The sequence below is a fragment of the Staurois parvus genome, unplaced genomic scaffold (genome assembly GCF_062004578.1).
Source record: "Staurois parvus isolate SC_StPar_1 unplaced genomic scaffold, SC_StPar_1.0 ptg000114l, whole genome shotgun sequence".
In the NCBI taxonomy this organism is placed as follows: domain Eukaryota; kingdom Metazoa; phylum Chordata; class Amphibia; order Anura; family Ranidae; genus Staurois; species Staurois parvus.
This window is the reverse complement of record NW_028317910.1, coordinates 5,698,578-5,725,521: the sequence shown is the minus strand read 5'-3', so window position 1 is coordinate 5,725,521 and position 26,944 is coordinate 5,698,578. Positions and strand designations below refer to the sequence as shown.

Sequence of the window (26,944 nt, the reverse complement as noted above, 5' to 3'; positions counted from 1 at the left end):
TTTTTTTTTTTTTTTTTTTTTAGGCTGCTATAATTATAAATACTTTCATAGAGATGCTAAGACACTAACTACTAATCTTGAAAGGCAAAAAGGTCAAAGTAGAAAGTTGCTCAGTTCAGTTTTAAAACCTATGAAGAATCGCTAATCTATAGTATCTGAATTTTTTTTTCTTATTTAAAAACGGATTCCCATAACACCTGCACAAGTTGAACATACAGTATCAAATTATCTGTGTATAGATTGCTAATCTAAAGTGGAACTCCAAATAAAATCCTTTTGATTTTTGACTGAAAGGTTACTTTCAACAGAGTCTATCATAAAAGTGAAACTAGACTTCCTGAAAGGAGGAAACAGCAGCAACAAATGGCTCACTACAGTAGGTCTCTTAAAGACACTGTAGAGCATTCTTACCAGTCAGCTGTGGATCCTGTGATGGTGCATTAAAGAAGGTTGGCTCCCTCAGTCGGCTCTCTGGAACTGGACTGACTATAAACCGTCTACCAGCAGAGTGAACAACTTGGGCATTGAGACCAGGAGCGAGTTCTAGGGGGAAAAAAAACAAAAGGAAGAATCACATCAGTTTTAAACTGCGATGTAAATATAGTTTTTGTGCCTGTATTCTCACTACGTTTTGGATTAATGACACACAAACACCTCATATTGTTAAAACAGGCTTGGTGGACTAAATTTAAGCATAACTGCCCATTTCAGAGCTCTACCTTCTCAAATAAGGGGATTTTTGTTACTCACTGTAAAATCACTTTCTCTGAGTTCACTGATGGACACAGCTCTTCTGATTCTTGACCATAGGGTTTATAGCTCCACTTATAGGAGCAGGACACTAGGTGGAAAAAAAACGCAACACCACCTATGGGCAGTCCTAACTGGTATAAACTCCCTCTCCACTATAGGCAAGCCAGTAGTATCAGAAGTATAAACTCCAAAAATTAGCAGTGGGTGCTGTGTCTGTCAACCCACCTAGAAAAAAACGATTTTACAGTTATCAAAATTCTAGTTCTCTTATGTTCACTGACAGACACAGCTCTTCTGATTTTTGGTGAAATGGACGTCCTAAAGCAGTGTCTCAAGGAGTGAGCAAACCATAAACAAGGAATCAAACAATGGTCTGCAAAACCTTGTGGCCAAAACAAGCATATAAAGATGCCAACACATCAACTTGCAAAATTGTTTTATAAAAGTGTGCACACACAGGGAAGGGAGGAGCCTGACCCATAGTGGCATAAGAAAGAACAATTGTCTTTCAAATCCAATAGGATATAATAGCAGAGGAGGCAATCAGGCCTTTTCTTGGACAGTCCTTGCGTGGCTTCAACATTGAAGGATCACTGAACATGACAACCCCTTGTTCCTCAAAACCTGACTTCAAAAGCCATGCTGTCTAGTAGATGCGAATGTGCAGATACACATCCTTGGTGTCTATGAATGCCAGAAAATCCCCCTGATGAAGAGAAGCTCCCACTGAACAGATGCATTCCACCTTACACTTCTGCACCTGCATGAAGCAATTCAAAGCCAATCAAGGTCCAAAATTGGGCAAACATGTCCTTTTTTGGAACCGCAAGCAGGTTGAAGTAATAACCCCCAGAACTGTTCCAGCTCGGGCACAGGGACCATCACTCATTGGAACAGCAGATCCTGCACCTCCCTGCAGTAAGCCTGGAGATGCAATGGCGGAAGGAGAAGATCGGAGGGAAAGAATTTCTCTGGTGGAAAAGAAATTCTATCCTATAGCCAGACATAATTTCACAGACCAACTTGCCTGAAGGTCCATGGGCCTAAGAAGCAGCAAAGGCAACCCACCTCCTTGGAAACAGGTAGGGGCAACCCTTCATACTGAAGAGGACTTGTCCACAGGCTTGGTGTACTTGTGTGTGCAGGAGTGCTTGGGGGCCTTGAAAGGCTTGGAGCCCTGATAAGAGGAGCCAAGGGAATGAAAAAGCCTCTTGCGGGCAGTAAAGGAAGGCCCAGACTTCCAATGCAATTCAATCAATTTTTTGGCCGTGGGAGGAAGGTACTCTTGCCTCCTGTGAAGCTCTTGATGTCATCCAAGGTAGTATTGGTGAAATGTTCTAGCAGGAAGGGCAGATCCGCCAAGTCTGGTGAGCAGACCAGCATTTGAGATAAAGCACCCACCACCACCGCGAGGGACAGCTTGCTAGAAACAGACCAGCATCCAGAGACGCATCAGAAACGTACTTCAGGCTCTGGGCCAACTGGTCTGCCAGATCCACACAGCCCTAATCCACTTGTCTGGTGGACAAACTTTGCTGCGGAACCTTGGCCCATTCTATAAGCAACTGAGACAACAGGGCCATGTCCAACACAGGCCGCAACACCGCACTTGCAATAATAAACATAGAGGAGGCAACAAAGTCAGAGAGGGAGACTACTGCACTGGTATCATGCTGCTTTATTCAATCTCGAAATAGGGGGGATCCACGACAGGAGGAAAAGTCCACTTTTTCAGAAGTCTCTTTAAAGGGATAACATACCACAAAAAGACACGTTTAACATTCCAAATCTTTGTAAAGAAACTTATCAAAGTTTGCGAAGTAAGGATAAATCTTACAAGCCAGCTTGTACGCACCAAAAGAGGACAGGAATGTCGGCCACCCCAACAGAGTCCTGAATTTTAAGCGAATCTTGCACAAAAGTAATCAGTGCAGTCACCAGCACTTTCTCCTGTGCGATTACAGAGGCATAGGACTCAACCTCAATGTCTGAGAAATTAAGGGAGGCATCTTCAGGGACTGCAGAAAATGCAAAGCCCATGGCAGCACAGCCAGACTTGGGCTCAAAATGTGACACAGGTGACAAAAAGGGGGGGTTGATTTCTGCTTGCCTTGCATCCGAATGCTGCCTCCAGCCGGGAGATGAAGAACTTTAGGACTGCCAACAGCACAACTAGGGGGAGAGAGGATCCTGCCCCCTCCAAGGGGGATAAGGAAGGGACACACACGCCTAAGTCTCCTTATAGCCCACCCACACAGGCAAGGCACCACCGAAAATTAGGACATCCAAAGGAAGAGGGGAACAAAGGCCTCCCCTCCCTAGGATGATTACAGCAGAAAGGAAGGTATCCGAGGAAGGACTCACCACCGCCAGGGAAGTGCTGTGGGTACCAACATGGATGCCACTTGTGGATGTGGTCAGTGAGCCATCTGTGGATGCTGTTGTGTGGACCATACCTGAGAAAGTGTGCCCTCCTATCCCAGGAACCACCTCTGTGTCCAGTCAGAGGTATCACCAGCAAGATGGCCACCGCTGCGAGGCTACAAGATGATGGTTGTCATGTATTTCCCCAGCCAGCTCCAATACAAAAGTCAATGAGGATCATTGGCAAGATGGTTACCGTCATGTGGCTACAAAAAAATGTCTGCCATGAACTTCTCCAGCCAGCTCCCATACAAGTCAATAGGAAAGGTCCACTGCAAATGTCTACCCTTTCTCTCCGCCCCCATATGATTGCCGCCATGTGGCTACAAAAAAAATGTCTGCCATGCACTTCTCCAGCCAGCTCCCATACAATTCAATAGGAAATGGCTACCCTTTCTCTCCACCCCAATATTGCTGCTGGCCACAGTAAAGAACGTGGCAGAAATGCAGCCTTCTGGACCCCCTACAGGTCAGGTCCCTCATAAGGAAGGGAGGAACTTGCTCCTTGCAGGTGTAGGCCCTGAAATGAAGAGATTGTGCCACCTAGCAATGCTGGAAGAGGAAGCAGGATGTCCCTTCTTGGACCTTCAGAGAGGACAATAAGGGAATTCTGAGGAAAGATATTGAAGCTAGGTAAACCTTATAGTGTTACTAAACCCACAAACGTTAAATCAGTCTGCATATGCAGTAAACCATGCTTGTTATACTCACTATGGAACCTAAGGGGTTAATCCTCTGCATTGTATAAAAACACAGTTTGATCCTGACTTCTCTGATCTTCCCCTTCTTCCAGTGTCTCTCTCATCTTCTGATAAGACATATAGTGTGCAGTCACTCTGCACATGCTCGTTTTGCTAGCTTTCCTCAGTGCCATCTGTAGCACGAGTACTATATTAGGCTCTTTTCTCAGATTCTCTGCACCTTGTTTTTGCTACGGCTAAGTGACAGAATCCCCTGTAGTGGGGATGCAGTACGAGAGGATATTTGTATGTCTGGGAAAGGACGCTAAAACCCAGGTACTAACTGTGCTCTGTCTCTGGAAAAATAGGCCTTCAGAAGACCGGCAGATGTGCTTGAGTTGGACGGAAAAGTGTCAGCCAGTTCGCACAACGCAACTAGGTCATAACCCAAGCAGAAAGGTATATGCTGTAATAATGTTACCTACTGTCAACGTAGTCGACACATTTACAGAGAAGAATAACATGATAAAATGGAAAAAACACTCCACATTTAAAAAAAGGACCTGGCCACAAATACAGGAAAGTCCTGTCTTACCATATTAATGCTGGAGGTGCCAGAAAGGGGACAAAACTTGGAGCAGGTGTCACTAAATGGCGAACTGAGGCTCAAACACAGACTAAGTGACAGTCCTGTCTGGACCGCAGTCACATCACTTAGCAGCTTGAGTGGACTCCTCTCCTCCAGCCGCTCAAGCTGTTAAAAAAAAAAAAAGTCACAGCACTGCAGGGGGCAAGAAGATTGGCAGGGTGGACTCCTCTTCTGAATGTAGTCGTCTGCTGCTGCACTCACAGTAGGGAGTTGAGCGGGAGATGCTGCAAGTCTACATGGCAGCACAGTGGCTAAGTGGTTAGCTCTTCCACCTGGCAGTACTAGGGTTGTTGGTTCGAATCTCAACCATGGCACAACCTGCCTGGAGTTTGCATGTGCTATCTGTGCCTGCGTGTGTTTCCTCTGGGTACTCCAGTTTCCTCCCACACTTCAAAGACATTCTGGTAAGGTTAATTGGCTCCTCTCTAAATTGGCCCTAGTATGTGTATGCACTATACAAGTACCTGTAATAATAATACAGGGGGAGTGAGAGCTACCCAACCTTTCATATAAACAAGCAGGCCGCTCGCTTTTTAACAAGAGTTGGGAAGCTCCCATCTTCAGTGCAGACCTTTCATGCCTCCTGCCTTCTGCTTCCAAGCCTCCCGCCCTCCTCCCTGCATAGAGTTCAGTGGTGGCGGCAGTTGCGGAAGGTGAGTACATAGAGAAGTCCACCCTGCCATGGGTTCTGCGGTGCAGGCAGGTGAGTACATTCAGAAGTCTATCCTGAAGTGAAGTGAGGGGGGAGCAGGGGCGAACTGACCATTCGAGCACTCTGGCACTGCCCGACGGCCCGGGGTCAGTAGGGGGCCCCATAAAATGCCCCTGGTACCATTAATAGGCATTTTTGGGTGTGTTTTGAGCATGAGCATGGGCAAGGACACAGGGGCCCCATGATCTCTAATTGCCCGGGGGCCCCATGAGTTGTTGGTCCACCCCTGGGGGTAGGTTGTGATGAGAGAAGGGGGGGGGGGTGCTGTGAGAAGGGGGCTGTAAAAAAGAGGGGCTGTGATATGAGAGAGAAGCTGTGATATGAAAGGGAGGAGCCATGATATGGGGGGGCATATGATGTGAGAAAGGGGAGCCGTGATATGGGTGGGCAGTGATTTGAGAAGGGGGAGCTGTGATGTGAGAAGGCGAAGCGGTGATATGGGAGAGCTGTGATGTGAGAAGGCGGAACTGTGATGTGAGAGGGGGGGCTGTGATTGCAAGGGGAACTGTGATGTGAGGTGGGGGGGGCTGAGGACACTAATGTAAAGGGGGCTATGACGTGAAGAACCTGAGTCATAGAAGAAAAATTTGATTCAGACCTCTGCAGAAAGAAAATGTTACCAACCAGATCTCTGTGAATTTTAATTCAGTACTCCTGATTTAGAGGGAACAGACGTCTGAAGGAGTCCTCAGGCTCCAGGTGCCATAGGAATGGATCATGGCAATGAACTTATATAGCATCCTTCAGCTAACTACACTTATTGCATCACAGGCCAACCCAGTGCCTGAAGTAAACATTACAGATTGTCCCCTGTGCGTGAAGGATAACTGACCTGGAACCTACTAGTTTGCCCGAAGACAACAGTTGGATCTAAAAAGTTTCAGTTGAAGTGATGGAAAAAAAAAAAAAAAAAAAAAAAAAAAAAAGAAGAATGATTTACAATTCTTACCATTACTTGAAGGTAGCAGTATATAACCCACAGTCTATGATTTTATGTCCCATGTCCTTTACTGTATGATTAAGATAAGAGGTTTCTAAAAATATCCCATATGATGCTACATTAGTTATATCAGACAGCTTACCTATTCTTTGGGGTAAGTAGTACACTGGATCCGGCTTTCTGAACTCATCCTCCAGCTTCTATCCAGGAAAAAAAAAACAGACACAAGATAAGTGCGTTATGACCACAGCCATCTGATGGGAGATGGAAGGGTAAAACGTAATGAATAGATAACTGTTCCGTACCTGAGACTCGGGGTAATACCCATCACCCTGTATCTGCATACACTCCACCTCTTGTTCGCCTTCAGGCTCAGCACCGACATCCTCATTAAGCATTTCATCTGCTTTTTCTATGATGTCTTTAACCTGCTCGACAAAAGAGTCTCTCTCTGTGGCCAAGATGAAGACATTCTGAACCTGGTGTCCAAAAGAAAGGTATTGAGATTGGCTGGTGAATCACATTAATAGCATGGCCTATCCTCATCATACTTCACCCATGTTACGCACCATGATGGTCGCTATTTCCTCTGGATTGTCCCCATCTAGGTCAAATTTGAAGGTGACCATCTTGCGGTTGTGTGTTTCCAGCTGACATTCCACTACTCTGTCTCCTTTGTTTGAGACCTACACCATAAAACAAAAAAAACAAAAAAAAAAGTTACCATGTACAGAAATATGGTCCTCCCGAACGCTATAAACATAACATTAATCCAGGGATCTTTAAAAACGGAACTAAACCGCTTGATTTAACAATTTAAAAAAACAGTTACATAACCGGCATGCCAGGAATGCTACCTGTCACATTTGCTTTTGCCTTCAACCAAATTGTCAAACGGCTGGTGTCATAACTGATCATATGTGCAAGCACCATGGCAGTTGCAGATCATACAAGCACCATGGCAGTTGCATATCATAAAAGCACCATGGCAGTTGCAGATCATACAGAGGCTAAGATGGCAGCCTCATTGGCTGAGAAGGATAAGAGGTTTTAGTTCTGGTTTAAAGTATATCTAAAGCCAATTTTTAATACAATAGGAAAAGTTAAACCCGCTCTCAGGTTTTTTTGTTTAGAAAGATTTCCCTTTACCGCTTTTTCTGTAGACTCAACAGAAGTGAGAGGATATCTTTCCAACATGAAGGAAATACCTTCTTCAGCTGCCACCAGTACATGTGTAACCACTGGAAGATTATCCCTCACCAACTTAAAAGGGACCTATCATCTGCCCACTCTGTCCAAACTGAAAAAAAGGATTTTTGACTTGCCTGTAAAATCCTTTCTTGCTGTACTGCTCAATCAAGGCTGTACGCCAAAATACAGAATGCAGTATTGAAGACACCTCACCCTTTTTTTTTCCAGTTAAGGTTCCCCACCCCCTTCTTCCCCAAACCCCTCTTCTCCTCCCACAAGAAAGAAAAAACAATTCACTTGAAGAATAGATCACACTTGCCTAGGTGGATGCAGCATCGATCCAATGCTGCATCTGTCCCTGCTTACTCAAAGGGTGAGAACTGAGCATTCAGACACCACTGATTACTCTGTTCTAAGCGCAGAGCAGTGACTGTCAGTCACCGACTTTCTGCTCTGTCTCGTTCACTCCTCCAGCACTCCTCGGAGTACTGTGCTGTGGAGGATGAGGGAGTGGCTGGCTCAGGCTCTCAGCCGGTCGCTGAGAGGCTCAGTCAGGTGCTGGTCCAGACATCTGATTGAATTCCGACTTTAAAGTAGGGATCTTTCCCCAACCTGGACCAGCTGAGTGAATCATCCAAAAGCAGACTTTAGCCCGCTGTCAGTGGAAAATGGGTCACAGGAGTGCACTCCTGTGATCCACTGGAGAAGTACAGCCAAATGAGCTTTGGCTGTACTTCTTTAACCTCCCTAGCGGTATTATTATTTCAGATTTTTGGTGCTGAAAGCGGTACCATTATTTTGCATGGAAATATGTAGTTTTTTTATTGTAGGTTGTAATTTTTAGGAATAACTCACTGAAATCTGTCCAAACAAGAGTCTAGTAAACATCCTGGGTATGATAAAATTTGAAACACGAAATCATAAATTATAATTTAATAAATAATCATAAAAAATAATAATATAATAATAATACATTTAATTCAATAATATAATCAAACCGAAAACACTGAAATTTGAAATAGAGCGCCTAGTTCGTACATCGCTGAGCAAAGTCGCAAAATCGTTTTCAGTGTTTGATGACGATTTTCCCCAACTAATCATTATCACTCAATTCTGCAAGTGGTTCTGATTTACTATCGCTGTTCTCTAGCTGGTCTAAAACCGCTTCTGACCTAAAGGGACACTTTTTGGATGCCATGGACGTTTCTCAGTTTCCAGGCAGAAAGAACAGACAAAATGTAGGCAGGGCACAGGACAAAGCACTAGGGAAAATTTTCAAATTTCCCGCCGGCGGCGGCGCCCGTACGTCCCGACGTCACAGGGACCGGAACACAGAAGCCGGATGCCGGCATCGGCCGGAGGAAATGGCCGGGGACGCTGCAGGGGACACATCGCGGGAGCGAAGGACAAGGTAAGCTCTGCTGGGACTCCCTATGCAGCGCCGCATAGTAAGCCCGAATTTAGCTCTGGGTTACCGCTTTTGGCACTGACACACTCGGGAATACCGCTAGGGAGGTTAATGTATTCTTGCTTCAACACCCACACTTCATCCTCAGTCTAGAGCTGGATGTCTTCTTCAAAGCGAAAAACAACGTAATTCTGCCCATTTCCTATAAGCCTAGCATGTCCTTTACGTGAAACTCCCCCACGGGGTGTCTCATCTCGCAGGCTGGGCTCACTACTCCAGGACTGAGCAGCATTCACAAGTCGTTATGTGAATGCTACTCATTCCAAGAAGAATGCCTCCCCCCCCCGCCGCCAAAAAGAGGAGAGGCTTCTGTGATGTCGCCAGACTAGAAAGATGACTACAGGGAGAAAAAAAAACGTATGTATAGGGGATATATATAGATATATATATATATATATATATATATATATATATATATATATATATATATATTTATTACACAGGAGGGCTTTGGGGGACTGAAGAGGGGCAGAATTAAAATGGCTGAATTGATAGTAGCTGTTTTCCCACTTTTTTTTTTAATGGGACAATATATATCCACATATTTATATAGCCTTTGCGTTAAAATGCCATCTTAAGATATTTTATATTTAAATACTCAAGTCTGACCTGTGAAAGACATACTGAACAAAGAAATGGAAGTACAATGAAAAAAGATAAACCAAGGCCTGAAAACTAACAAAGCACTGTCATAATATTTAAACAGAATTCTAGGTTTGGCAAATAAAGGAACTCACATTAAGAATTCTAAGTTTCGGGCGTGAGGTTTTCTCATGTCTTGAGCGGCTGCGCACAGACTTTCGGTAGTGCCGCTTGGTGGTACGGCCTTCATGTCTACCACTGGAGCCAGAAACTCCCTCGTTCCCATCACTGAGCCCAGATGCCACATCTGAGTGGGCGCTAAAAGAAATATAATTGTCAACACACAAGGATGGCAACTGTAAAGGGAACCTGTTATCAAGTTGTTAATTTGTAAAAACATTAAGTACTCAGCTTACTAATTTTCTAAGAAACCTAAATCAACTGGCTGACTTTCAGGTCCACGCAAAGATGGCTGCCTTCCCTGCAAAAGGTACAGTAAGGTCATCAATATTGTATTTTTACCTGTCCATGGAAGACACCACTTGGGTAGTTTGAGTTGATGGCATCTCCACAGGGGCAACTTGAGAGGTATTTTGTGAACCCTGAAAAAGATAAAACATTTATCAGCGATTCTAGCAGTTGTGAGAAAACCAATGAAAGCAACTCTTCACCATGCAAGCTAGGACACCCACAAGCCCTTGCAACACAGTTTTAAGCTGGCATGATGTAGACTTTCTGCTGTGTAATGTCACTGCACTGTTTAGTACCTTTTTTTCCCCACCTGTGTATTCCACAAACACGAATGTCCTTGCTGCTTTAAGGGTACAGGTATTTCCCTAACATGGAGGTTAGAATGCAGAATATAAATCAGATATACAAAGACAGCTATGGCTTACATTTGGTGGATAAATGTGCAGAGTTGTGGACAGAATACTGCATGGCAGCTTTCACATTTCCCCACTCAACCACCCTGCCCCACTGCTATGATTGACCGGAATCCGTCCACAGCATAAGGTTCGGCCAGTTACAAATGCACAGGAGCCACTGCTGCAGCTCTCAAGAAGCTCTACATATTGCCTTTACCCGCTCTGTATGCACAGCCAGGGCTGGAGTTGGGCTGAGGCTGAATTCTAGTGATAAGGTATAGAATACTCGTTTCCAAGCTTAGGAGGAACACAACTAAGGAGGCTTTAAGGCAGCAAGAAGCTCTAAGTAGTTCAAGAAAGCCAATATAGTGTAAGAATTAAGGATGCTATACACTGCCCTTGACAGCAATGACACCCTTGGCCACGATACTCAATAGATGTCAAACTGGTGGAAATGCAGGCTAAAATCAAGCTCTCCTCCAGGCACAAAGATCAAAGCATAACCTCCACAATTTAATGATCCCAAATTATAGTTCAGAACAAGGAATGGCAGCAGATACTGTAGGATTGTGTAGCTGGCAAGAGGGCACTTAAACTGGAATAAAGTGTCAAAATGAAGGAACAGTCTAATCAGCATAATCCTGATGTTGGCTTTAACCAGTTCCTCTTTTACATAGGTACATTTGAAAACAAAGTGGCTTTCAAATAGCATTTTTATTTAAGATAGCCAACAGAAACAGCATTACTTTCATGGGTAGCAAAAGCTCACCAGCTTTTAAGTAAAATCAAATTTCCCTTTGGGATTAATAAAGTATTCTGAATTTGAAAGTGATCCGAAAGGCTGTATACATGTACAGATCACTTTTACTGAAAGGGATCTAACAACATCTGATGCTTCCATAAGGAGAACATATCACCTGCCTATGTTAATCACATTGGGGGCTTGTTAGCTCCCTTGTGATAACAAAGTTAAAGTAAAAAAAAAAAAGTATCAAATTAGAATTGTAATAAAATTAAAATACATTTCTACTTACCTGTGATTTCCATATCTTGGAGTACAGTACAGGACACTGGCTGAATATTCATAGACCCTCCTTATAGGCCTCAACCTTTAGGACACCTAACTTTGCTAGTTTACAGACACATCTGGCGGACGTGAAGGCTACTAAGAAGGTCACTTTGCAGGAGAATGCATCCAAAGAAAGTTGCCTGATATGCTCAAAGGGTGGCCTCAGCAGAGCAGAGATAACCCAAATAAGATCCCAAGGAAGCACAGGGTGGTGGAAGGGTCTTCTAATCAGAGAACAAACTAAGTAAAAAATTGTAAGAGCGAAAATGGGGCCTGGAGTTTTTGAAATAAAATGGACAGGACAGAAAGCCATCCCTTACGAGTACTTAAGGCCAAACTCTATCCATTGTGATTGTAAGAAGGTTGGAATGCACGTTAAAGAGAATTTCCTGGATTAAAAAGCCTATGTTCACACCAAGCAAAGAAGGATTTCCAAGTATGATAGCCATTTTTATTGGAAGTGGTTTTTCTGACTGAGCAGTGTGAGAGTGACAGAATCCAAGATCCCAGTATTCCTCAAGACCTGGTTTTCAACAGCCATGCTTGTAAGCCAATGACTGAGAAACAAGATGAAACCGATCCTGAGACAGGAGGTCTGGCCTGTTCGGAAGAGGCCAGAGATGGTCTCCTAGAAGTCTGCAAATATGTATGCCAGGTTCACCTGGGTCAGTCTGGATCAATAACAACACTAATTTCTTCTCTTGCTCTATTTTGCAGACAAGTCCAGGAAGAATTTTCACTGGAGGAAAGTCATGTATGAACTGGAGTCTAGAGAATTATCAGAGCATCTGATGCCAGTGCTAGTGGATCACTGGCCCTGGCTACAAACAGGGGTAACTTCTTGTTGAACCTGGAGGGCAGGATGTTCACCTCTAGAGTTTCCTATTTATGACACGAGAGATGGAAGAAGTAGGGATGAAGGTCCCTTTCCCTTGGTCCATGCAGTGATGTATGAGGTAATCCACCTTCCACCTGTCCACTCCTTGGGTGTCAACAGCAGAGTAGGCTGGACAAGATGTTCTCCACCCATGAGATGATCAGTCTTGCCTTCTGTTAAAGGCCTGAGGGTTTATTACCTTCTCGCATTCTATGCGTGAGGCAGCATAACAGCAGCGGGAGCCGGGGCCAATCTGTGTCTTATGGATGCATACAGCAGTGGCTTGGGAGCGAGCATGCAGCGGTGTCCCCAGGGCAAGCAGCTTTCACTGCTTGAAGGGGAGGAGCCAGGAGTGTCAGGGGGAAACAGAAAAGTAGAAGATCAGGGCTGCTCAGCAAAACTACAGCACAGAGCTAGTATAACATTTCTTATTTTGCTAACGCTTAACAATTGAACATAGAGGGTTTATTTACTAAAGCTGGTTCACTCAGAATGTCGTGCGCTTCTGCATAGAAACCATTCAGTTTCCAGGTTTTATTGCTAAAGCCTAAATGAACAAGCTGAGGTTAGAAGCTGATTGGCTATCATGCACAGGTGCACGAGATTTTGAGTGGACCAGCTTTAGTAAATAAACCCCCTAGTGTTAAGGAGCCTTAAAAGGTGTGTTTGACTTGCTTTTAACGCACGTCAAAACCGATCCCCAAGCACTCTATGTGCATATCTGGAGTGTCTGACGCACGTTAATTGAGGCTTCAATTTTGAAGCGAAGCGATGCTAACGGTTCATGTTTTGATAACTAGAACAGCACTATGTGCTGTCCATATTATCATTTGCATAGGCATTTGAGGAGCGTTCAAAACTCCCTCAAATGCCTGCTTTCAATGTCAATGTGAACTAGGTCAAAGGCTGCTTGACATCTGGTACCCCCTTCCCCCCCTTACTGCAATTCTCTCCGGAGAGCTCAAACCTCCTCAAGGGGCTCGTTCCACAGTTCTCTTTGAAACACATCCTTCCGGTCCAGTTCAGTTCACCCTTCTGCCAAGACAGGGCCACCAAAATGGGCCAGAGATTCCTGCAATCTCCACTGAAATTCAGCTGCCATTTCCTATGCTTCATCCATAAACCCAGTAGTAGTTTGGCTTGCCACCAAATGTGAAGGACCGCACATCACCCAAAATGGGTGATTCCATCAGAGAACTACTTCCTAGCCACTGGGACAAAGGACCAAGGTATAATAGCTGGGCATCGCACCTAAGACTAGGTGACACTAGTTTAAGTGCAAAACAAACTACTTTATTGAACAGAAACACAGGTTTTTATACACTTCAGAAATAGGGGCAGTCCCCACGTGAACAATAAAAACAAATATTACACATTGATAAACATCCCACACTGATTAGTTAAGAGCTTGATCACATTATCCTAAACAGTGCAAATGGTAAACAGCACATGCCAACAGCGAACAGTGATCTAATTAACAGTAAACTAACAGCTAAACACCCAGACAAGCCAGGGAGCCCACACCAGACAGTCCAGTACCACCAGCCCTGAATATAAAAAGTACATTACACATGCTGTCTTTCAGTTGTTTGCTTTCACTTGTATAATCATAAGACAAAACTCATACAATATTCCAACAGTCTGAAAAAGCAGAAGTCATCCATCTTAATAGATTTGAGGGAGATTGTTGATAAATATTGCTTTCACAATTGGAGGAGGTATCTCCAACCCAGTCTGCAGGAAGGCCCCATATTTCTTCTGACCATTGACTTGTAACCATTAACTTGTAAAAGATTAATATTACACCTTTTTATCTACTCCAGAAGGGAAGCTGTACTGTCTTTACTCAGAGGTAATCCAAGCCTCACTCTCAGTGCTCACCGCGTTGTCCATCATTACAGAATGATCTGCTCTCTACATGGGCCACAACCAGTGGGTAGAAGGCTCCCCTCCAAAAGCCCCTGTTCAAGTTTGTCACAACGGGGGGAGGAACAAATCCTTCCTTCTAATAGATTGGTCTTCTATGTCAGCCATTGTAAAGAGTCCTTGACAGCGGAATGCCCATGGGTTCTTCTAATAACTTTTTGCCCATCCCAATGACTTAATAGATGGGCCTGGAGAGTCTCACATGGAGCTGAGCCCATTGAATTGCTGGGATATAGGATGATGTTAGACCTAGGACCGACATTTCCAGTCATCTTAAGACTAACTGCACCTCTGTCACCTGACCTATGGATTTTAACAGCTTGGTGACCTTCTCTGCCAGTAAAGATTCTTTGAAGAACTGTATCTACCATGTAGCCAAAAAACAAGGCTACGTTCTACCAAGGGCATAAATTTGATTCTTCAGATTTTAGTTTCCATCCCAAAGATTCAAGAAACTGTCTTGTTGTCTCTAGATTGTCAAGGACTTTTTATTTTGTCCTGCCAAATATAAGAAAATCGTCTAAGCGTGGGATTATTGAAACTCCTTTCACTCTCAATTCCTTTGTTACTTCTATCATTATCTTTGTGAAAATGCAAGGGGCTGAGGCCAGACTGAATGGGAGTGCTCTGTATTGGAAATGTACTTTCATGCCCTCCTATTCAAAACCTGAAATACTTTTGATGCAACAGATGGAAGCAAATAGGCATCCCTTATGTCTACTGTTACTAGAAATGCTGACTGTGGAAAAATGGACCTCATCGAGAAGATGCTTTCCATCTTGAACTTCCTGTAAGTTACAACACTGTTCAGAGGTTTCAGGTTTAGAAGGAATCTGCACTTCCCTGAGGGTTTTACTCTCAGGAACACATGGGAGTAGAACTCAAACTCCTGTTGAGAAGGTAGCACCTCTGATATGTTCTCTTCTAGTAAACTTGAAATTGCTTCTTGTAGGTCTTGCCTTTTCACTAAGTCCCTCGGCGGTATCGTGACCAGATATTTCTGTGGAGGTTTTGACAGAAATTCTATCCAGTCCTGTAGCATTTGAAGGATTAGCACAACAGTGAATAGAGCTCTTCATGGAATGAGTTTCCATGGCCGAGCAGTTGCATCCAAGCCTTACATCACCAAGTGCAATACAAAGCGTTGGATGCAGTAGTGTAAAGCATGTCGCCACTGGACTCCAGAGCAGTTGAGAAATGTTCTCTGCAGTGTCGAATTATGCTTCTGTCTGCAATTCAATGGCCGTGTCTGGGTTTGGTGCTTGCTAGAAAAGTACTTGCATGACTGCATTGTGCCAAGTGTAAAGTTTGGAGGAGGGAGGATTATGTTGTGGGGTTGTGTTTCAGGGGTTGGCCTTGGCCCTTTACCTCCAGTAAATGGAACTCCTAAGGCGTCAGCATACGAAGACATTTTGGACAATTTCATGCTCCCAACTTTGTGGGAACAGTTTGGGATGGCCCCGTCCTGTTCCAACATGACTGCGCACCAGTGCACAAAGCAAGGTCCATAAAGACATGGATGAATGAGTTTGGGGTGGAGAAACTGGACTAGTCCTGACCTCAACACCTTTGGGATGAAAAAGTGGAGAATGCAAGCCAGGCTTTCCGGTCCGACTTCAGTGCCTGACCTCACAAATGCACTTTTGGAAGAATGGTCAAACATTCCCATATACACTCCTAAACCTTATGGACAGCCTTCCCAAAAGAGCTGAAGCTATTATAGCTGCAAAGGGTGGGCCATCTCAATATTGAACCCTATGGACTGGGATGCCATTAAATTTTGTGTGCGTGTAAAGGCAGGCAATCCAATACTTTCGGCAATATAGTGTATGCAACTGCCTTGTCCACCAATAACAGGGAATGTAGGGATTTTTCTGTGCCCAGCACCCTCTCAAAGTATGATCGGAGCTGTTCCAGCCAGAAAAGCTGGCTGTAGCTGTTGGCTATGTTTGGTGAAAAGGTCGTTGCCCCGCTTCATAGGCATGTTGTAGCGTAGTGTCAATCTTCTTGTTCATACTATTCTTCAGGAGCACGATGCCCCATGTCCACAAAGGAGAGGTCCGACTTTTTTGAAACTTTGGCTAATGAAGCATCAAGCTTAGGGCATTAGGCCTGTACCCCTTTTTCTCATCAAACTGAAATCTTCGTTTCAAAGCCTTAGGGCAAAACAGCTTGGCGTACAGGTATTTCCATTCCAACTATACAGTTGTGTTCAAAATAATAGCAGTCAGACATCACTAACCTAATCAATCACTGTTTTTGGTAGAAATGATATTTCTACATAGCAAATAATTTACTAGCAGGTGTAGTAGAGTAATAGAAATCCAACAGACACAACAGTCATGACATGCATGCTGCTGATTTTGAGTAATTGAATCACTAATTGAAAGGGGCATGTTCAAAATAATAGCAGTGTGGAGTTCTATTAGTGAGGTCATTCATTCTTTGAAAAACAGGTGGCAATTATTGCCCTTATTTAAGGAAGGAAGACAGCAAATGTTGTACATGCTGGTTACAGTGCATTTCTCTCTGAAATTCTGAGGAAAATGGGTCGTTCCAGAAATTGTTCAGAAGAACAGCGTACCTTGATTAAAAAATTGATTGGAGAGGGGAAAACATATAAAGAAGTGCAGAAAATGATAGGCTGCTCAGCTAAAATGATCGCAAATGCTTTAAAATGGCAACCAAAACCTGAAAGACGTGGAAGAAAGCAAAAAACTACCATTCAAATGGATAGAAGAATAGCCAAAATGGCAAGGACTCAGCCAACAATCAGCTCCAGGAAGATCAAAGAAGGTCTAAAGTTACCTGTGAGTACTGTTACAAATAGAAGATGCCTATGTGAAGCCAAGCTATCTGCAAGAAGCCCCCGCAAAGTCCCACAGTTGAAAAAAAGACGTGCTGAAGAGGTTACAATTTGCCAAAGAGCACATTGACTGGCCTGAAGAGAAATGGCGCAACATTTTGTGGACTGATGAAAGTAAGATTGTTCTTTTTGGGTCTAGTGGCCGGAGACAGTTTGTCAGATGACCCCCAAACACTGAATTCAAGCCACAGTACACTGTGAAGACAATGAAGCATGGTTGCGCAAGCATCATGATATGGGGATGTTTCTCATACTACGGTGTTGGGCCTATTTATCGCATACCAGGGATCATGGATCAGTTTGAATACATCAGAATACTTGAAGAAGAAATGCCCTTGAAATGGGTGTTCCAACAAGACAACGACCCCAAACACACCGGTAAACGTGCAACATCTTGGTTCCAGACAAACAAGATTGACGTTATGGAATTGCCAGCCCAATCCACGGATCTTAATCCAATAGAAAACTTGTGGAGTGACATCAAAAATGCAGTTTCTGAGGCAAAACCAAGAAATAGAGAAGAACTGTGGAATGTAGTCCAATCATCCTGGGCTGGAATACCTGTTCACAGGTGCCAGAAGTTGGTTGACTCCATGCAATACAGATGTACAGCAGTTCTCAGAAACAGTGCTTATACAACTAAATATTCATTAAGTGATCCAAAGGAAAGCAAAATCGTCAAACATTTTTCAGTTTATATAGTGAATGTTTGAGTTTGTAAAAAGAATACAAACACTGCTATTTTTTTGAACAGTCTAATATCCACTTTTCTTCAATTTTTTTTTAGAGGAACAGCACAAATTTGATATATTTTTCTTCATGCTTTGATTTGGAATAGAATGTGTAGTGTTCCCAATGCATTTGTGTGTATGGAAATAAAAGCTATTAGAAGGATTTTGAGCTTTATTCACTTTTTTCAACACACTGCTATTATTTTGAACACAACTGTACTTTTAATGATGGACTGGGAATGTCGTCCTCCTCCTGACCTCTTGTAGTCCTTTATATAGTCTGCCTTGTACAGAATCGGTGGGTATTAGTTTCTTGAATTTGCCCTGTAACATAGATTGCTTTGAAAAATTATTTTCTTTCTTCCATAGGAAATAAATGCTTAGACCAGTGTTTCTCAACCAGGGTTCCGCAAGAGGTCACCAGGGGTTTTGCCGCAAATCAGCAATGTGGCAGATGTATACCATAGTGTTCTTAATGCGCGCTGACAGTCAGTACTGTCAGCGTGCATTGATACCGGATGCCTCCTCAGTTCCGGCTCCTGTGAACTCAGAGGGAGGCACCAGGAGCACTGCACAGAGCGGGGACTTAAGGGGGAGGTGTCACTTTCTAAGGCAGTGCTGATCACAAGACAGTGGGAGACAGTACAAAGCGTGAGCCCGTGACTGGAACACTAGGTGAGATCTCTTGATGACTGTGTAGCGGTGCCAGCAGAGTGCAGGGAAGGTGGTGCAGAGGGGGGCAGAGACAGAGCACTGTGTGTGTAGGGCAGCAGTCAATACAGACTGGAGGTTGAGCAGAGAAAAGAAGCACATGGCTAAAATAGGAGGTGACATCCAGTGTTTGGCAACAGTGATGCAGACTGCAGAGAGGGGTAGCTCACAGTTGGAAGAGACTGAATGTAGCAGCAGGTGAGATCATATTAGCTCTGTAATGCCATAACTGTACATAGAGCTATTATGATCTGACTTCCTGCTACATTCAGTCTCATCAAGCCCAGTGCCCCTGCAGTCTTCATTCAGCACTGATATACACAGGATGTCACCCCCTGCTACATTACTCCATGTGCTCCCAACTCTCTGCTTCCCCCCTCCACAGTCTGCATTCACCGCTGCCATACACAGCATGTCACCTCCTGATCAAGCCATGTGTTCCCACTCTCTGCACTCCACTCGATGCCACCCTCTGAGTTCACAGGAACCACAACTAGAGGAGGCATCAGGTATCAATGCGCACTGTCAGTGCGTACTAAAAACAACATTGAGTGGATATACATCTGCCACAATATGGATTTGCGGTGGAACCCCATGTGAAAAACCCTGTATTATAGAATTAAAGAGATGTGCAGGGAAGCATACTGTTATTTACTGCACTGTTCCCCACAGGTCCTCCTCTTTTCTCTGTCTCAGGCTGTTAAATGTAATATTATCTGGGATGGACGAGAGGCTAGTGGGGAACAAGGAGAAAAGGCATGTTACAATAACAGCTTCCCTGCACTTCTCTACATTTGTTTGGTAATTGTTGTTACAGTATATCTACAGCTCTCTGATCAGATCCAATGTTCTGTGAGCTGTAGATCTGAAAATTTTTTTCAGGGGTTCCCTGAGATCAACCTTTATGCCAAGGGTTCCTCCAAGGTAAGGAGGTTGAGAAACACTGGCTTAGACACTTTGCTTTTCCCCAATTTCTGACTTGTCCGATACCGAGCTATCAGGGAAATATTGCTCTCCCTCTTCTGATTCTGAGACCATATAGGTTTGGATTGCCAGGGCCATGGTGGTTTTCTGTGTTTTTTTGGATTTCTAAGACAAAGTAGAGGGCAGTTCTCCTGCTTCATGTTTCTGATAGCTGTTTGAAGGGACATTAGAGTGGAGATCATTTCTGTTTTTGAAATCCAGAAAATTCTTGCAAAATGGCTGGGTTTCCCCTGTCAATTTTTTTAAGGCATCGCTATTATCTGTACCCCTTAGGGGCCTGGCTTTGTTTGTACAGACAGGCTACTTGCACTTACAGTGGGGATCAAAAGTTTGGGCACCCCAGCTAAAAATTTGTATTAATGTGCATAAAGAAGCCAAGGAAAGATGGAAAAATCTCCAAAAGGCATCAAATTACAGATTAGACATTCTTATAATATGTCAACAAAAGTTAGATTTTATTTCCATCATTTACACTTTCAAAATAACAGAAAACAAAAAAATGGCGTCTGCAAAAGTTTGGGCACCCTGCAGAGTTAATATCTTGTACTGCCCCCTTTGGCAAGTATCACAGCTTGTAAACGCTTTTTGTAGCCAGCCAAGAGTCTTTCAATTCTTGTTTGAGGTATATTTGCCCATTCTTCCTTACAAAAGTCTTCCAGTTCTTTGAGATTTCTGGGCTGTCTGTCATGCATTGCTCTTTTAAGGTCTATCCATAGATTTTCAATTATGTTGAGGTCAGGAGATTGTGAAGGCCATGGCAAAACCTTCAGTTTACGCCTCTTGATGTAATCCCCCGTGGATTTCGAGGTGTGTTTAGGATCATTATCCATTTGTAGAAGCCATCCTCTCTTTAACTTCAGCTTTTTCACAGATGGAATCAAGTTACCATCCAAAATTTGCTGAAATTTTATTGAATCCATTTTTCCTTCTATTCGTGAGATGTTCCCTGTGCCACTGGCTGCAACACAACCCCAAAGCATGATTGATCCAACCCCATGCTTAACAGTTGGACAGAGGTTCTTTTCATTAAATTCTGTGCCCCTTCTTCTCCAAACGTACCTGTGCTCATTCCGGCCAAAAAGTACAATTTTAACCTCATCGGTCCACAGAACTTGTTTCCAAAATGCATCAGGCTTGTCTATATGTTCATTTGCAAAGTTCAAACGATGATTTTTGTGGTGAGGACGTAGAAGAGGTTTTTTTCTGATGACTCTTCCATGAAGACCATATTTGTACAAGTATCTCTTTATAGTGGAATAGTGTACCACAACTCCAGTGTCTGCCAGATCTTTCTGGAGGGATCGTGCAGTCAAACGTGGGTTTTGAATTGTTTTTCTCACAATCCTGCGAGCTGTTCTGTCTGATATTTTTCTTGGTCTTCCAGATCTTGCTTTAACTTCCACTGTTCCTGATGACTGCCATTTCTTAATTACATTCCAAACAGAGGATATTGACATCTGAAAACGCTTTGCTATCTTCTTATAGCCTTCTTGAGAACAACTGAGAACAATCCATGACACTGGCAGGTCTCAGCTTTGCAAAGGGGGCAGTGCATGCTATAAATTCTGCAGGGTGCCCAAACTTTTGCAGACACCATTTTTCTGTTTTCTGTTATTTTGAAAGTGTAAATGATGGAAATAAAATCTAACTTTTGTTGACATATTATAAGAATATCTAATCTGTAATTTGATGCCTTTTGGAGATTTTTCCATCTTTCCTTGGCTTCTTTATGCACATTAATACAAATTTTTAGCTGGGGTGCCCAAACTTTCGATCCCCACTGTAACCCTGGGTTCTGTAATTGATGATATTCAGCTTTATATAGACCTGTGGTGTAAAAGCCTCCTCGGACAGCGAAAAGCTATGGAGCCTACCATCAGCAGTCAACATCCCCTCCTCCCCATCAACCGCCTAGGAAAGGAGAAGAAAAAGGTAGAAAGAAAGAGAAAGAAAAAAAGAGGAGGGTGGGGGGAGAGAAGGAGTGAGAGAATAAGATTAGACTCGCCTGAGGGAAGGCACCCAGAGGGACAACAAACCAGCAGTGACCAGAGGGGAAGGAAAAGGAGAACTCCTGTTCAAGAAGCCAAGAGATTGTGAAGAGCGGAGGACTGTCTGTAGATATTCCAGGAGATCCAGGTCCGACGAAAATAAACATTTTTTTTTAAAATACAAAATTGTCAATTGATTTATTGCTCACACATGCCATGGGTATATGTGGAATTACTCCCCAAAATACATTCTGGTACTTCTTCCAAGTATGGGGGTACCACATGTGAGAGACTTTTTGGCAGTCTAGCCAAGTACAGGACCTCAAAATCCAATAAGCACCTTCAGGCTTTTAAAGGGCTTTATTTCCTCATTACACTTCCTGACAAAAGGGCAGACTGACAACTCATGGGGCCCCCGGGCAATAGGGGATCATGGGGCCCGTGTCCTTGCCCACACTCAAACCACACCCAAAAAAAGCCTATGAAAGGTACTAGGGGCATCTCATGGGGCCCCCTTCTGACCTCGGGCCCTCGGGCAGTGCCCGAGTTCCCAAATGGTCAGACCGCCCCTGTTCCTGACTACCTATTACAGTTTCGGAGGCCCTGAAATGCCAGGATAGAACCAAACTCCCCCAAATGACCCCTTTTTGGAAAGTAGACACCCCAAGGAATTTGATAAGAAGAATGGTGAGTATTTTGCAGATCTTGTTTCTTGCCACAAGTTTTTGGAAAATGAAGAAAACAAGCATTTTTTTTTTCTTTTTTTATATTTCAAAACCTTGTGAGAAAAAATTAGATCTGCAAAATACTCACCATGCCTCTTTTTAAATTCCTTGGGGTGTCTACTTTCCAAAAAGGGGTCATTTGGGGGGGGGGGGGGGGGGTTGCTATCCTGGCATCTCAGGGCCTCCGAAACTGTGATAGGTAGTGAGGAAGTGAAATGGGGAAGTTACGCACCTTCAGGCTTTCAAAATGGTCATTGAATTTCAGACTCCTGTATGTGGCTAGGCTCCCAAAAAGTCTCACACATATGGTATCCCCATACTCAGTAGAAGTAGCAGAATGTATTTTGGGGTATAATTCCACATATACCCGCTTGTGTGAGAAATATATAATTTAAATGACAACTTTGTGTGTAAAAAAAAAAAGTTTTTGTCATTTTCCAAAAACTTGTGGAAAAAAATAAATCTTCCATGGACTCAATATGCCTCTCAGCAGATAGCTTAGGGTGTCTATTTTCCAAAAAGGGGTCATTTGGGGGTGTTTATACTGTCCTGGTATTTTAGCACCTCAAGAATGTGATAGGCGGTCAAAGTAAAAGCTGTGTAAATTCCATTATCTATACCATAGTTGGTAGATGCTAGAACTTTCACACAAAGCAATCAGTATACACTTATTGGGATTTTTAACCAAAAATATGTAGCAGAATACATTTTGGCCTAAATTTATGACGAAATTTGAGTTTTTTGGATATTTTTGATGACAGAAATATCTTTTTTTTCTCCAAAATGTTCGGTCTTTTTATGATTATCACGCCAAAAAATAAAAATGCACAGGTGATCAAATACCATTGAAAGAAAGCTCTATTTGTGTGAAAAAAAGGACGTAAAATTTCATTTATGTACCGTATTGCATGACTGTCAGTTAAACTAGTGCAGCGCTGTATAGCAAAAAATGGCGCAAATTGCAGTATCTATACCATAGTTTGTAGACGCTATAACTTTCACACAAAGCAATCAATATACAATTATTGGGATTTTTTTTGCCAAAAACATGTAGAAGAATATATTTTGGCCTAAATTTATGACTAAGTTGAGTTTACTATATATTTTTTAGAGCCGAAAGTAAAAAAAAAAAAATAGCGTTTTTCTTCAAAATGTTCGGTCTTTTTTTGTTTATAGCGTGTAAATAAAAAGCACACAGGTGATCAAATACCACCAAAAGAAAGCTCTATTTGTGTGAAAAAAGGCCGCACATTGCAATTGTCAGTTTAAATAGTGCAGCGCCGAATAGCAAAAAGAGGCCTGGTCAAGGAGTTGGGGGCGTTAAATCCTCAGGATGGCAAGTTATTAAAAAAAAACAAAAAAACAACATATACTAACAGTTCAGATGGACCTTGGAAGCAACAGTCTATTTTGCCTTGCAAGCAATGTAACTGCATAAAATTGTTTAATGTGTTGTAAAGAAGTTGACAGCCATGTAGGGGAAAATGTTGAAATTTACTTTGGCAGCCTACCTCTGTAACTTGCTGTGCCTGGCTCCCAGGGAAAGGTGCTGTTGGTTGCAAAGCTGGGATGCCCTGTGGAGGTCCTCCACTGCCCTCCAGATACGGTTGAAGTAACCCAGTACTGTACCCAGTATGTGGCAGGCAGTCTGTGCGGATCGTAGGTGACATTAATGATGAAGGGTGGACAGATGCAGAAGGAAGGCCTGTCTCCACAGGCATCTGAGAGGTTAGAGAAGATTGGAAGGCCTGAATAAGAAATAATAAAACAGCAATGAGTAAAAGGTTTCGTATTTACACACACATACAGAATCTGATAAGACATACTCACAAAAAATCATTCAACCTAAAACTAGACCACTTCATATTTTTAAAACACTAAAATGAATGATCTATCAGCTACACTAGAGAAATTCCCGAGCCCTTTAAACAGCTGGTGAGCCAACACCCTAAGTTTCCAGCAAGGCCCAGAGGGGGCAGTACCTGGTATGCAGCGTCTCCAGGAGGAAGCAGAGGCTCAACAGCTTGTCCTAGGGCAGCTGGCAATCCAACAGGTGCAGGCACAGGATGCACAGGCAGAGGTGGGACCTGTGTTAAGGGCTGGAGAGCAACAGCAGATATGTGGCTTGGAACAATAACTGCCTGCCCAGGAAGAAGCACTGGTGTCCCTAAAGAGGGGGGCAAGCATGGCACTGCCTGGCCAAACCCTGGGGACATAGGCACAGGCAGGGCAGGAAAGCCTGTGTGTACAATGGTGGAAGGCACAGCCATTGGTAACTTGGGAGTAGCAAACTGAGGGATCAGAGGGACGGCCACTAAAGGTTGAGTCAGGGGTAAATACTGGGGTGGTATGGGGGCAGCCAAGCTCGGGACAACATGCGACTGTGGGGTTGATACTGTTGGAGCAGGAACCACGGGCTCTCCTTGGACAGCTTGTAAAGGCTGAGAAACTGGCAGCTGGGAATTAAGAATGAGTAAAAGAAAAGTAAAGATGATTGTTTTTAGCAAGCAAGGTTCAGAAGCAGGGCTTGTAAATATTAAAACATAAAAAAAATCAACACATTAAACATAAAAGCAAAAGTCCGTTTCATAAAGGCATGCAGTCAACAAGCAGAACAGAAACCAGCCCATGAGTCTGCTGTGAATGGACAGGAAAAACAGATGGAACATCAAGTGCTAAAGTCCAAGTTAAAGCTGGACTTGGACTGCAGGTGTATACACACAGTTGAAATACATGTATGGTTACTATTATAAATGCTGAAAAACTTGTAATGGTATTCAACCAAAACCTGTGCTTTACATACCTTGGCCATAACCACCAGGTACAGGACACTTTTTTTTTGGGTAAGCAATATAACATTGTCAAGTTAGCATGCTGGAGGCACAGAGATGGCACACAATTTGTATCTCCACCACTGTTCAATGAGCAGGGTGATGATCCAGGGAAAGGAAATGCCAAATCACAAAATAGAAAGAACATAGAGAGCAGATGTGTTTTACACTGGGGTTGCACACAATTACAAATCCCTGAGCACTTAAAACAGGAAATCTGTGTTTAAATGCGGTTTTCAGCTATTTCATTTTTATGCAATTTCCCTATTTCAATATAGACACTAATCCTACATATCTAAATTATTTTTTTTTTTTGGGGGGGGGGGGGGGGGAAATCAAATTTAATTTTTGTCTACGCATCACAGAGGCAACATCAGATTCACAGTTAGGCGCCTTACACAAGATATAAAGTGTGACCTGAGTCCAAATCAGATGCCAACATCCCAATATATAGAGAACAAATTGGTAAACAGCACTTTAAGGCCACCAATTCAAAAATACACTGCTCAAAAAAATTAAAGGAACACTTTGAAAACACATCAGATCTCAATAGGGAAAGGTATTATGCTGGATATCTATACTGATATGGACTGGGTAATGTGTTAGGAACGTAAGGATGCCCCATCGTTTGAATTCAGTCCTCTGTAGGTTGAGAATTCAAAGACAACCTAAGCTAGTCCATTTTGCAGAAATTTCATTGCAGCGACTCAAAATGGTAGTTTGTATGGCCTTCATGTGCTTGTATACATGCCTGATGTCGGAGCATGCTTCTAATGAGAAGACTGATGGTGTCCTGGGGTATTTCTTCCCAGATCTGGACCAGGGCATCAATGAGCTCCTGGACAGTCTGAGGTGCAACCTGGTGGCGGCAGAAGAACCGAAACATGATATCCCAGAGGTATTCTATTGGATTTAGGTCAGGCAAGTGTGGGGGCCATTCAATGGTATCAATTCCTTCATCCTCCAGGAACTGCCTGCATACTCTCACCACATGAGGCCGGACATTGTCAAGCACCAGGAGGAACCCAGGACCCACTGTATCAGCGTAGGGTCTGACAATGGGTCCAAGGATTTCATCCCGATACCTAATGGCAGTCAGGGTGTTATTGTCTAACCCAGCAATGGGCAAACTACGGCCTGCGGGCCGTATACGACCCGGCGGACCTTTTAATCCGGCCCGCGGAGCGTGATACATTGGCTGTCAGGATGTGTGTAGGCAGGGCAGCGTGACGAACGTGAGGGGAGCTAGGCTCCTCTCACAGTCCGCCCTGAAGACCGGAACGGCGCGGGAACACAGCGAGAGGAACGCGCGGAGCAAAGGTAAGTGAATTAACACAGGGGGGACTTGGCTTACTACTTGGGGGGGAATAGTACTGTGGGGGATGAAATACTATATGAGGGATGAATTAATATGGGGATGAATTACTATATGGGGGATGAATTACTATGCTTACTATGGGGGAATATTACTATACTTACTATGGATGACACATACACATCATTCATCTACTCTTGGTCCGGCCCCCGGGTCCAATATATGAACCCATTGCGGCCCTCAGTCAAAAAGTTTGCCCACCCCTGGTCTAACCTGTAGAGGTCTGTGCGTCCCTCCATAGATATGCCTGTCCAGACCATCACTGACCCACTACCAAACGGTCATGCTGAACAAGGTTACAAGCAGCATAATGTTCTCCACGGCTTATCCAGACTCTCATGTCTGTCACATGTGCTCAGGGTAAACCTGCTCTCCTCTGTGAAAAGCACAGGATGCCAGTGGAGGACATGCCAATTCTGGTGTTCAATGGCAAATGCCAATCAAGCTCTATGGTGCGGGACAGTGAGCACGGGACCAATTAGAGGACGTCGGGCCCTCAGGCCACCCTCAAGAAGTCTGTTTCTGATTGTTTGGTCAGAGACATTCACACCAGTGGTCTGCTGGAGGTCATTTTGTAGGGCTCTGGCAGTGCTCAT

At 43.6% G+C, this 26,944-nt stretch overlaps 1 protein-coding gene across 19 annotated transcripts in view; it reads right to left on the bottom strand.

The window, feature by feature from the left end:
- The window catches only part of WNK1 (WNK lysine deficient protein kinase 1), a 239,269-nt gene that overhangs the window by 47,493 nt on the left and 164,832 nt on the right, over positions 1-26,944 (bottom strand). For 18 of the 19 annotated variants that reach the window (XM_089671781.1, XM_089671780.1, XM_089671783.1 and 15 more), the window contains 8 exons: positions 24,125-24,598; positions 23,654-23,890; positions 9,922-10,001; positions 9,555-9,717; positions 6,728-6,844; positions 6,464-6,637; positions 6,301-6,358; positions 412-543 (listed from right to left, as the gene is read on the bottom strand). In XM_089671781.1, the coding sequence (XP_089527907.1) occupies positions 412-543; positions 6,301-6,358; positions 6,464-6,637; positions 6,728-6,844; positions 9,555-9,717; positions 9,922-10,001; positions 23,654-23,890; positions 24,125-24,598 (1,435 nt within the window). The remainder of the gene's footprint in view (positions 1-411; positions 544-6,300; positions 6,359-6,463; positions 6,638-6,727; positions 6,845-9,554; positions 9,718-9,921; positions 10,002-23,653; positions 23,891-24,124; positions 24,599-26,944) is intronic. The other variant, XM_089671787.1, reaches the window with a different exon arrangement.